At 37.9% G+C, this 13,682-nt stretch overlaps 1 protein-coding gene across 7 annotated transcripts in view; it reads right to left on the bottom strand.

Moving 5' to 3' along the window:
• MEF2D (myocyte enhancer factor 2D) overlaps nt 1–13,682 on the bottom strand; it is a 345,309-nt gene that overhangs the window by 46,869 nt on the left and 284,758 nt on the right. For all 7 annotated transcript variants that reach the window (XM_053705226.1, XM_053705208.1, XM_053705222.1 and 4 more), the window contains 2 exons: nt 12,175–12,385; nt 11,439–11,495 (listed from right to left, as the gene is read on the bottom strand). In XM_053705226.1, the coding sequence (XP_053561201.1) occupies nt 11,439–11,495; nt 12,175–12,385 (268 nt within the window). The remainder of the gene's footprint in view (nt 1–11,438; nt 11,496–12,174; nt 12,386–13,682) is intronic.

Below are 13,682 nucleotides of genomic sequence, written 5' to 3'. Positions count from 1 at the left end.
AAAAAGCGCGAAAGCATAAAAAATAAGGAATTGGAATAATTGTGCTTTATACAAAAAAATCATAACCATCACAAAAAGGGTGGGCCTCATGGACTCTTGCTAATATGAAAGAAATTAATTTATCAGGTAAGTTCTTACATAAATTATGTTTTCTTTCATGTAATTAGCAAGAGTCCATGAGCTAGTGACGTATGGGATAATGACTACCCAAGATGTGGATCTTCCACGCAAGAGTCACTAGAGAGGGAGGGATAAAATAAAGACAGCCAATTCCGCTGAAAATAATCCACACCCAAAATAAAGTTTAAGTCTTATAATGAAAAAAACTGAAATTATAAGCAGAAGAATCAAACTGAAACAGCTGCCTGAAGTACTTTTCTACCAAAAACTGCTTCAGAAGAAGAAAACACATCAAAATGGTAGAATTTAGTAAAAGTATGCAAAGAAGACCAAGTTGCTGCTTTGCAAATCTGATCGACCGAAGCTTCATTCCTAAATGCCCAGGAAGTAGAAACTGACCTAGTAGAATGAGCTGTAATCCTTTGAGGCGGAGTTTTACCCGACTCGACATAAGCATGATGAATTAAAGATTTCAACCAAGATGCCAAAGAAATGGCAGAGGCCTTCTGACCTTTCCTAGAACCGGAAAAGATAACAAATAGACTAGAAGTCTTTCGGAAATTCTTAGTAGCTTCAACATAATATTTCAAAGCTCTAACTACATCCAAAGAATGCAATGATCTCTCCTTAGAATTCTTAGGATTAGGACATAATGAAGGAACCACAATTTCTCTACTAATGTTGTTAGAATTCACAACCTTAGGTAAAAATGTAAAAGAAGTTCGCAACACCGCCTTATCCTGATGAAAAATCAGAAAAGGAGACTCACAAGAAAGAGCAGATAATTCAGAAACTCTTCTGGCAGAAGAGATGGCCAAAAGAAACAAAACTTTCCAAGAAAGTAATTTAATGTCCAATGAATGCATAGGTTCAAACGGAAGAGCTTGAAGAGCCCCCAGAACCAAATTCAAACTCCAAGGAGGAGAAATTGACTTAATAACAGGTTTTATACGAACCAAAGCTTGTACAAAACAATGAATATCAGGAAGAATAGAAATCCTTCTGTGAAAAAGAACAGAAAGAGCAGAGATTTGTCCTTTCAAGGAACTTGCAGACAAACCTTTATCCAAACCATCCTGAAGAAACTGAAAAATTCTCGGAATTCTAAAAGAATGCCAGGAAAAATGATGAGAAAGACACCAAGAAATGTAAGTCTTCCAGACTCGATAATATATCTTCCTAGATACAGATCTACGAGCCTGTAACATAGTATTAATCAAAGAGTCAGAGAAACCTCTTTGACTAAGAATCAAGCGTTCAATCTCCATAACTTTAAATTTAAGGATTTGAGATCCTGATGGTAAAAATCCATGGTTGGCAAGAAGCCATGCGGACAAGATCCGTATACCAAAACCTGTGAGACCATGCTGGAGCCACCAGCAGAAAAAAACGAGCATTCCTTCAGAATCTTGGAGATTACTCTTGGAAGAAGAACTAGAGGCGGAAAGATATAGGCAGGATGATACTTCCAAGGAAGTGACAATGCATCCACTGCTTCCGCCTGAGGATCCCTGGATCTGGACAGATACCTGGGAAGTTTCTTGTTTAGATGAGAAGCCATCAGATCTATTTCTGGAAGTCCCCACATTTGAACAATCTGAAGAAACACCTCTGGATGAAGAGACCACTCGCCCGGATGAAAAGTTTGGCGACTGAGATAATCTGCTTTCCAATTGTCAATACCTGGGATATGAACCGCAGAGATTAGACAGGAGCTGGATTCCGCCCATACCAGTATTCAAGATACTTCTTTCATAGCCAGAGGACTGTGAGTCCCTCCTTGATGATTGATATATGCCACAGTTGTGACATTGTCTGTCTGAAAACAAATGAACGATTCTCTCTTTAGAAGAGGCCATGACTGAAGAGCTTCTGAAAATTGCACGGAGTTCCAAAATATTGATTGGTAATCTCACCTCCTGAGATTTCCCAAACCCCTTGTGCTGTCAGAAACCCCCATACAGCTCCCCAACCTGTCAGACTTGCATCTGTTGAGATCACAGTCCAGGTTGGAAGAAAAAAAGAAGCCCCCTGAACTAAACGATGGTGGTCTGTACCACGTCAGAGGGTGTCGAACAATCAGTTTTAAAGATATTAAATGAGATATCTTTGAATAATCCCGGCACCACTGGTTCAGCATACAGAGCTGAAGAGGTCGCATGTGAAAATGAGCAAAGGGGAACACGTCCAATGCAGCAGTCATAAGAACCTAGAATTTCCATGCATAAGGCTACCGAAGGGAATGATTGAGACTGAAGGTTTCGATAAGCTGAAACCAATTTCAGACGTCTCCTGTCCAACAGAGACAGAGTCATGGACACTGAATCTATTCGGAAATCTAAAAAAGGTTACTCTTGTCTGAGGAATCAACAAACTTTTTGGTTAATTGATCCTCCAACCATGTTCTTGAAGAAACAACACTCATAAAAAGCTGGAAAAGATCTTTCCATTGAAAATGAGCAAAGGGAATTGAATCCAATGCTGTTAAAACTTCTATGCATATATAGCAACTGAAGGAAATAATAGAGACTAAAGGTACCGACAGACGGTACCCAATACAAATTGTCCCTTGTCTGATAGAGACAAAGATAGTGACATAAACCATCTGGAAACCTAAAAAAAGGTGACCCTTGCGTGAGGAATCAAGAGCTTTTGAAAAAAGATCCTCTAACTATGTCCTGAAGAGCAAGTGAAACATATGAGAATCCGCATCCTCAGGAAATAATTTGAATGAAAACAGAAAAATGAAGAATACGCATTTATTGTATCTAAAGAAAACAAATAATGCTATCAATGACCACAAAAAGGCAAAATAGTTTGAATAAAACTCCAAAACCCAGTTCCTAGAAAAGGAACTGGAATAAAAACCCCAGAAGATTCCAGGTCTGAGCAGCGCTTGAACCCCATGGGTACCCAGCCATGCCTCAACAGTATCCAAAATATATAGGACAGAAACACACTGAAAGAAAGTGTTAGCCTTACTGGAATAAAATCAAAGAAATTTGGACAAAATAGAACCAAATAAATTTCAAAGAAGTCTTAACCTGCCCCTTACCAGCCAAGCTGGAATACGGCACGTGCATCGCAACATTAGGGAGCTAATTTCGAACCCCAATTAAAAACATGTTACTTGGGAAAGAACTCAGGATTCGTTCCTTAAGAAGAACAACCAAACTAGTATAAGCTTAAAGTTTTAGTCTTAGAACTCAATCTTGAAGCCCATAGTAACAGTTAAGAATTGAATCCAATTATAATTGATTATCTTAGAACAAAAGAAATATGGATTTTCTTTTTTTTTTTTTTTTTTTAAATCACAGAATTCTTCTAGCTAAAATAGCTAAAGACATAGATTAACCCTCATTTGCGAATATATTCAATAAAATGAAGACACAAATGAAATCATTAGCATGATAGTCCAGTTTAAAGGACCAGTCAAAACATAGGACTTGCAAAATGCAAAACAACAAGACAAATGCAACGGCACCTAGTCTAGTAAATGTTGTCCCTTAACAATGCTAAAATAAATCATGATCTGATACTTGATCTTAAAGTAAACAGAAAAAAATGAAGCAATTGCAATATCACAGGACCAAGAAAAGTACCTGAAACTTAAATAATTTTCCAAAAATAAAATACAACTATATAAAGGAAAATAAATACTATTTTGCTATAAAAACAATAGCATAATTAGTAGGAGTAGAGATAGCTCCAATAAATTGGAGAACCCTCCAAATTGAATTTAACTGCTGACAAAGAATATAGTTTAAAAATAAAAGAAAATTCTCAGCCTATTCCATTCCCTAGTATGGGGAATTGGAAAGAAAATCTCTGAAATCACAGAAGAAATAAAAAGGCAGAAAAAGTGTCAGCTAGTCTTAAAGAACCTAGTTACCTTAATATCCAAAATAATCAACACCTCTTCAACAAAGAACAAATGTACTTTAATAATGAAAAAATTATATAAAAAAGTAGATTTGTTAGTGTCAATATCTGATGAAGAGAATTTCTAAAAGAGAAAAAAACATCATCAGAGAAGGATAAATCAGTATGTTGTTGGTCATTTGAAACTTCAATAATTAAAAAAGAAGTGAAAAAGACCTAAAAATCGTATTAGAAGGCACAAAGTCAGACATAGCCTTAATCAGAAAAAATATTTCTTTATAAATCTTCTAAACATTTCTTGCACTTAAGAATGGAAATGTATAAAGCATAAATACTAATGGAATCTGCATGTAAAAGTATATCATAATAACTTATTACAAACCATAGTTAAAGATAAACATTTATAACATTTAAAATAGATGAACTTAGCTTTGGTAGAACTGAAACTCAGTTAAGCATTTTTCCAGAAGTGGCTTCTGACTCAGGGACAAACGGAGACATCTTGCAATATGTAATAGAAAAAACAACATATAAAACAAAATTGATCAAATTCCTTAAATGACAGTTTCAGGAATGGGAAAAAATGCCAGTGAACAAGCTTCTAGCAACCAGAAGCAATAAATAATGAGACTTAAATAATGTGCAGACAAAAGTGACGCCCATATTTTTTAGCGCCAAAAAAGACGCCCACATTATTTGGCGCCTAAATGCTTTTGGCGCCAAAAATGACGCCACATCCGGAACGCCAACACTTTTGGCGCAAAAAAATGTCAAAAAATGACGCAACTTCCGGCGACACGTATGACGCCGGAAACAGAAAAAAATGTTTGTGCCAAAAAAGTCCACGCCAAGAATGACGCAATAAAATGAAGCATTTTCCCACAGGGAAAAAGTCAAATTTTAAGGTGAGAAAAAAATTGATTAATTCATATGCATTATCCCAAATATGAAACTGACTGTCTGAAATAAGGAATGTTGAACATCCTGAGTCAAGGCAAATAAATGTTTGAACACATATATTTAGAACTTTATATAAAAGTGCCCAACCATAGCTTAGAGTGTCACAGAAAATAAGACTTACTTACCCCAGGACACTCATCTACAAGTAGTAGAAAGCCAAACCAGTACTGAAACGAGAATCAGTAGAGGTAATGGTATATATAAGAGTATATCGTCGATCTGAAAAGGGAGGTAAGAGATGAATCTCTACGACCGATAACAGAGAACCTATGAAATAGACCCCGTAGAAGGAGATCATTGAATTCAAATAGGCAATACTCTCCTCACATCCCTCTGACATTCACTGCACGCTGAGAGGAAAACCGGGCTCCAACCTGCTGCGGAGCGCATATCAACGTAGAATCTAGCACAAACTTACTTCACCACCTCCATAGGAGGCAAAGTTTGTAAAACTGATTTGTGGGTGTGGTGAGGGGTGTATTTATAGGCATTTTGAGGTTTGGGAAACTTTGCCCCTCCTGGTAGGAATGTATATCCCATACGTCACTAGCTCATGGACTCTTGCTAAATACATGAAAGAAAAAGGACCTTGCGACAGAAGGTCTGGTCTTAACGGAAGAGTCCACGGTTGGCAAGAGGCCATCCGGACAAGATCCGCATACCAAAACCTGTGAGGCCATGCTGGAGCCACCAGCAGAACAAACGAGCATTCCTTCAGAATCTTGGAGATTACTCTTGGAAGAAGAACTAGAGGCGGAAAGATATAGGCAGGATGATACTTCCAAGGAAGTGACAATGCATCCACTGCTTCCGCTTGAGGATCCCTGGATCTTGACAGATACCTGGGAAGTTTCTTGTTTAGATGAGAAGCCATCAGATCTATTTCTGGAAGTCCCCACATTTGAACAATCTGAAGAAATACCTCTGGGTGAAGAGACCATTCGCCCGGATGTAACGTTTGGCGACTGAGATAATCCGCTTCCCAATTGTCTATACCTGGGATATGAACCGCAGAAACTAGACAGGAGCTGGATTCCGCCCATACCAGTATTCGAGATACTTCTTTCATAGCCAGAGGACTGTGAGTCCCTCCTTGATGATTGATGTATGCCACAGTTGTGACATTGTCTGTCTGAAAACAAATGAACGATTCTCTCTTTAGAAGAGGCCATGACTGAAGAGCTCTGAAAATTGCACGGAGTTCCAAAATATTGATTGGTAATCTCACCTCCTGAGATTCCCAAACCCCTTGTGCTGTCAGAGACCCCCAAACAGCTCCTCAACCTGTCAGACTTGCATCTGTTGAAATTACAGTCCAGGTCGGAAGAACAAAAGAAGCCCCCTGAACTAAACGATGGTGATCTGTCCACCACGTCAGAGAGTGTCGTACAATCGGTTTTAAAGATATTAATTGAGATATCTTTGTGTAATCCCTGCACCACTGGTTCAGCATACAGAGCTGAAGAGGTCGCATGTGAAAACGAGCAAAGGGGATCGCGTCCGATGCAGCAGTCATAAGACCTAGAATTTCCATGCAAAAGGCTACCGAAGGGAATGATTGTGATTGAAGGTTTTGACAAGCTGAGATCAATTTTAGACGTCTCTTGTCTGTCAGAGACAGAGTCATGGATGCTGAATCTATCTGGAAACCTAAAAAGGTTACCCTTGTCTGAGGAATCAATGAACTTTTCGGTAAATTGATCCTCCAACCATGATCTTGAAGAAACAACACAAGTCGATTCGTATGAGATTCTGCTAAATGTGAAGACTGAGCAAGTACCAAGATATCGTCCAAATAAGGAAATACCACAATACCCTGTTCTCTGATTACAGACAGAAGGGCACCGAGAACCTTTGTAAAAATCCTTGGAGCTGTTGCTAGGCCAAACGGCAGAGCCACAAACTGGTAATGCTTGTCTAGGAAAGAGAATCTCAGAAACTGATAGTGATCTAGATGAATCGGAATATGCAGATATGCATCCTGTAAATCTATTGTGGACATATAATGCCCTTGCTGAACAAAAGGCAGGATAGTCCTTATAGTTACCATTTTGAATGTTGGTATCCTTACATAACGATTCAATATTTTTAGATCCAGAACTGGTCTGAAGGAATTCTCCTTCTTTGGTACAATGAATAGATTTGAATAAAACCCCAGCCCCTGTTCCAGAACTGGAACTGGCATAGTTACTCCAGCCAACTCTAGATCTGAAACACATTTCAGAAATGCTTGAGCCTTTGCTGGATTTACTGGGACACGGGAAAGAAAAAATCTCTTTGCAGGAGGCCTTATCTTGAAGCCAATTCTGTACCCTTCTGAAACAATGTTTTGAATCCAAAGATTGTGAATTGAATTGATCCAAATTTCTTTGAAAAATCATAATCTGCCCCCTACCAGCTGGGCTGGAATGAGGGCCGCACCTTCATGTGGACTTGGGAGCTGGCTTTGGTTTTCTAAAAGGCTTGGATTTATTCCAGACTGGAGATGGTTTTCAAACTGATACCGCTCCTGTGGGTGAAGGATCAGGCTTTTGTTCCTTATTGTGACGAAAGGAACGAAAACGATTATTAGACCTAAATTTACCTTTAGATTTTTTATCCTGTGGTAAAAAAGTTCCTTTCCCTCCAGTTACAGTTGAGATAATAAAATCCAACTGAGAACCAAATAATTTATTACCCTGGAAAGAAAGGGAAAGCAAAGTTGACTTAGAAGACATATCAGCATTCCAAGTTTTAAGCCATAAAGCTCTTCTAGCTAAAATAGCTAGAGACATATACCTGACATCAACTCTAATGATATCAAAGATGGCATCACAAATAAAGTTATTAGCATGTTGAAGAAGATTAACAATGCTATGAGAATTATGATCTGTTACTTGTTGCGCTAAAGCTTCTAACCAAAAAGTTGAAGCTGCAGCAACATCCGCTAAAGATATAGCAGGTCTAAGAAGATTACCTGAACATAAGTAAGCTTTTCTTAGAAAGGATTCAATCTTCCTATCAAAAGGATCCTTAAAGGAAGTACTATCTGCCGTAGGAATAGTAGTATGTTTAGCAAGAGTAGAGACAGCCCCATCAACTTTAGGGATTTTGTCCCAAAATTCTAATCTGTCAGATGGCACAGGATATAATTGCTTAAAACGTTTAGAAGGAGTAAATGAATTACCCAAATTATTCCATTCCCTGGAGATTACTTCAGAAATAGCATCAGGGACAGGAAAAACTTCTGGAATAACTACAGGAGATTTAAAAACCTTATTTAAACGTTTAGATTTAGTATCAAGAGGACCAGAATCCTCTATTTCTAAAGCAATTAAGACTTCTTTAAGTAAAGAACAAATAAATTCCATTTTGAATAAATATGAAGATTTATCAGCATCAACCTCTGAGACAGAATCCTCTGAACCAGAAGAACCATTATCAGTATCAGAATGATGATGTTCATTTAAAAATTCATCTGAAAAATGAGAAGTTTTAAAAGACCTTTTACGTTTACTAGAAGGAGGAATAACAGACATAGCCTTCTTAATGGATTTAGAAACAAAATCTCTTATGTTAACAGGAACACTCTGAGTATTAGATGTTGACGGAACAGCAACAGGCAATGTAACATTACTAAAGGAAATATTATCTGCATTAACAAGTTTGTCATGACATTCATTACAAACAACAGCTGGAGGAACAGATACCACAAGTTTACAGCAGATACACTTAACTTTGGTAGATCCAGCACCAGGCAGCGTTTTTCCAGAAGTATCTTCTGACTCAGTGTCAATCTGGGACATCTTGCAATATGTAATAGAAAAAACAACATATAAAGCAAAATTGATCAAATTCCATAAATGACAGTTTCAGGAATGGGAAAAATGCCAGTGAACAAGCTTCTAGCAACCAGAAGCAATAAATAATGAGACTTAAATAATGTGGAGACAATAGCGACGCCCATATTTTTTAGCGCCAAAAAAGACGCCCACATTATTTGGCGCCTAAATGCTTTTGGCGCCAAAAATGATGCCACATCTGGAATGCCGACACTTTTGGCGCAAAAAAACATCAAAAATGACGAAACTTCCGGCGACACGTATGATGCCGGAAAAAGAAAAAAAAATTTGCGCCAAAAAAGTCCGCGCCAAGAATGACGCAATAAAATGAAGCATTTTCAGCCCCCGCGAGCCTAACAGCCCACAGGAAAAAAGTCAAATTTTAAGGTAAGAAAAAAATTGATTTATTCATATGCATTATCCCAAATATGAAACTGACTGTCTGAAATAAGGAACGTTGAATATCCTGAGTCAAGGCAAATAAATGTTTGAATACATATATTTAGAACTTTATATAAAAGTGCCCAACCATAGCTTAGAGTGTCACAGAAAATAAGACTTACTTACCCCAGGACACTCATTTACATGTAGTAGAAAGCCAAACCAGTACTGAAACGAGAATCAGTTGAGGTAATGGTATATATAAGAGTATATCGTCGATCTGAAAAGGGAGGTAAGAGATGAATCTCTACGACCGATAACAGAGAACCTATGAAATAGACCCCGTAGAAGGAGATCATTGAATTCAAATAGGCAATACTCTCCTCACATCCCTCTGACATTCACTGCACGCTGAGAGGAAAACCGGGCTCCAACCTGCTGCGGAGCGCATATCAACGTAGAATCTAGCACAAACTTACTTCACCACCTCCATAGGAGGCAAAGTTTGTAAAACTGATTTGTGGGTGTGGTGAGGGGTGTATTTATAGGCATTTTGAGGTATGGGAAACTTTGCCCCTCCTGGTAGGAATGTATATCCCATACGTCACAAGCTCATGGACTCTTGCTAATTACATGAAAGAAAAAACTTTTGGCGCCAAAGTTAACAAGAAATGACCCGAATCGCGTCAGAACAGGTGCAACTTTGCGGCAAAAAACCCGCAAGAAATGACGGGACTCGCATAACAACAAACGCAACCTCCTAGCCAAAAATATTTGTGCCAAAAATGAATAGAAGCATTTTGCGTCATCGCAAGCCTAATTTGCCTGCCAAAATTTGAAAAAACAAGTCCGAAGTTACAATTAGTTGGAACCCCAGGTAAGAATTTTTTTTCCAAATACTGTGTACTTACTGTAAATATTTTACATTCCAATGTTCTACACATAGCAGAATATGTTGTATGTATTTTTTAAATAGATAATCCTATATAAACACACACACATATATATATATATATACACATATATATATATTTATATATATATATATACACAGTATCTATCAAAAAAACATCCAATATATAAATATGTATTTATGAATAAATAGACCATACTCTGCTATGTAAAGAACATTGGAATGTGAAATTCATATTTTCATGTCGGGTTAGCACACTTGAGAAAATGCGATCAGGTTTGCGTGCGAGTAGGGTGCTAGTTATTTTCCACTTTTTTTTCTCCATTGACTTCTATTGGGGAATAAGTTAACACAGTCGCAAATTCTAACTTTGGATTTTTGCTTGCTGCGGTTTACCGCTTCTGGGAAAACTTCTTACTTTCAACTTGTAACACACACGCTACTCGACATGCGAAAAAAGCTTACTTCTAGTGCAGTTGATGCAGGAGCGCACTTTTAATCTGGCCCCAAATGTTTAAATATTGCAAAGTATTACAGTGCCCCCAGCTAGCTATTTCATAATGCCACCCAGCTGGCAACATTTCCTGTTATGCCATACTTACAGCTAACACCCTGCATCCTATACTACAACATTACCAAAACTACTACAGTAACTCACATCACATCTGTATATCTTCACCTGCTTCTCTATCCTGATATGTATACTTAGAGGGACAGAAAACACTTTGCATAATTAAGGATTTTATATTACAATCACAAAGTATAACAGCAATATACTATCATCATTCATTTATTTTGCCCACTGTTCCAGTAATTTGGATTTTCCAGTCCTGAAAACTGAAAGAACTGGCTTCACAAACCTAACTATGCCACATATTTTATCATCACAGCTGAAGGCAAACAATAGAGATTTTGCTGACACAATGGCAGTGCCAAGTCCTGTCTTCTCCAGATGCAAGTCCAGATTGCCTCCTTCAAATAAAGGAGGTGGTGGGTGGAGTTGAGAAATAACTGCACCAAACAAGGCGTTAATGGGTTCTAATAAAGTTCAGACTCAGACTTTACTGATACGTTAATCTATTGGAAGACTACAGAAAAATGTAATTAGGTGTCCTTTTAACCCTCCAAATGCTGCCTAGTTTGCCTACATTTTCTTAAATCACCCACTCTGCCATCATTCTAAAAAAGAACCACATATCCTACTACCCTTGCTCTAAAGACCATTTACAGAACCGTAACATTAGCACCTACCTACATACAAACACATACCTAAATAGACACACTACTAGGATCCTTTACAATTGCTCATAACGTCCTTCTTGTTAACTACTACCAGAAACAGCTTTTTTTTAAAAACTCACCTACAGGGCTGGGACAGGTTCCGTTGCAATTATTCAGATCTCCTCCTAGCATTGCTCCTATGAACAGAAAGAAAACTAATCAGATCAGTATAACTTGGGGTGGTGAAGCAATGTACGGCTGTGCAATCAAGTAACATATAAATGACATATAATGTCCGAACACTGTTTATCTACCTACTCTCATTTTCTTTTTATGATTCCCCATGCTGCACAGACTGCTATCAGAAATCTAATGGACAATTAACACTGGTAATAAAATGTGAAGAGCATAAAGAAACATATGACAATGGGTTTTGCAGAAACTACTCAATATGGACATAGACTCAATATGTACCTACAGCATTGTTCCCTCTAAGCCCAGTTTTGTGAGCGGCCCAGCAGTGAAACAGTTATTTAGAGCAATTAGCAAACACAAGACAATACAGACTGCAAGGTGTGGTTCGTTTATTAACTGTTTTACTGCTGGACTGCTCAAAAAGTGGCCTTAGAAGGAACACTGACCTACAGTACAAGCCAACATTCACTGCTATATCCTCCTCTAGTGGCCTGGTGCCCTTTCATTTCAGAAACAGCATCAGAAGCTTTAATATGTATGATATCTATGAAGAATGCATACATAAATGTGTGCAAAGGTAACAAAGGAATTCCGAAATGTAACCAGCACAGGAAGCTCTGCTATAACGAGAATGTGCATCTCTAATTCTAGAGTACAGATTTGAGACAATACTGTAGTTACCTGCACTAGCTGGCCTTTGTGGCAGTCCAGGAGACACCGTGTTTCTCTGTAAACTTGTCTGTTGTGGCGATAGTAGCCTTGGGTCTGTCAATGAAGAGGTCATAAGGGACTGTGTGACAAGGGAGCCTCCTGGGTTACTGAACTGTAAGGAGTTCTGGTTGGTCACTGGTACTGTGACTGGCATTGCAAAGTTTGGTGCTGGCACTGAGGACTGAACACAGATGTCATAACGTCAGTTGACAAGAAGAAAAAAATAAAAGTTCTGCACATTCTGCAATGTTAGATACATCTACTGACTACAATCTAGGAGATATTGCTAGGGTTAGAGTGAATTGTTTGTCTGAGATATATAGACCTCAACACATTTCTTCATAAATAACCTAGATATGTAACTGTAAAAAAATTAAAATCTGCATAAATGATCTAATTTATAATTACAATTTGCAGGTTGTTATTTTAATCCAAATTTTAACAGGCTTTAGGTATAGGTCTACATCAAGGACATTGTAAAATGGAGATAAAAATCCATCAAAAAGGGCCTTAGTATTTGCACACTAATACATTTTTGGGGCCAACATGAAAATCATGATTTATACAGTTTATTGGCAAATCATTAATTGCAATATATTTGATTCATGTAGCGCCTTCAATGCATGTTAATATAATCAAACAAAAAGACCACATATCTCCAACAGACACATGTGCTGTTAGTGGTCAGTGGGTCGCACAAGCTGGTTAAGCAAATCTAAATGAAAACAGGAAGTTATATATTCTGTACCCTGGTTCACATAAATAAGAAGTGGCGTTGGGAAAGTAGCCGGAGAGATCTGATATGCAAAGGAGGACCTTCAATAAACGTTTTGTAGACTGACAAGGCAGAAGCCAAACCTCTAAAAGTGAATGATGGGGCATTTGAAGTATCTGGAAGGTGCATAGTATTGTTTAGTAAATATGCACCACCATACTATTGTTAAAAGCTACACGCTACATGCCCCTTGGGTCGGACACATTGCAGCTGATGTGAGTATTGAGCAAACCAAGGACATGAAGCAGAGCCATGCAAAAAAAAAAACCACACTCCACTCTTTAACCCATCAATTGCTGTAAAGGGACTGCAAAACCTGATGCACTGTCCACCCAGCAGACAAGGGGTTAATCATTTCTGTATAGCAGCACTGCATGTTTCCTTAATAACCTCCCTCAGTTCTGACACTACCTATCATGATAAAATAGAGAATATTAGCCTAATCGTTGTGCATGTGAATGTTGGATTTTCCATTAAAAACTGCATCTTTTGTACATATTTGAGGGTGAATGTTGGATTTTCCATTAAAAACTGCATCTTTTGTACATATTTGAGGGTGAATGTTGAAGCTGTGAATAGTGCTGGCCTAACTTGTTCCAAACTATATAAAGAAAAACAGGTTGTAAGGCTATAAAAGAAATAAAGACTATTGAGCACTCATCAAAATATGGTATTGCTTGTAAAACATTGTTTCCCAACCTTT

This window comes from Bombina bombina, chromosome 1 (genome assembly GCF_027579735.1).
Source record: "Bombina bombina isolate aBomBom1 chromosome 1, aBomBom1.pri, whole genome shotgun sequence".
NCBI classification, from domain to species: domain Eukaryota; kingdom Metazoa; phylum Chordata; class Amphibia; order Anura; family Bombinatoridae; genus Bombina; species Bombina bombina.
Note: the sequence above shows the minus strand (reverse complement) of the source record. Positions and strands in the feature narration are given on the sequence as shown.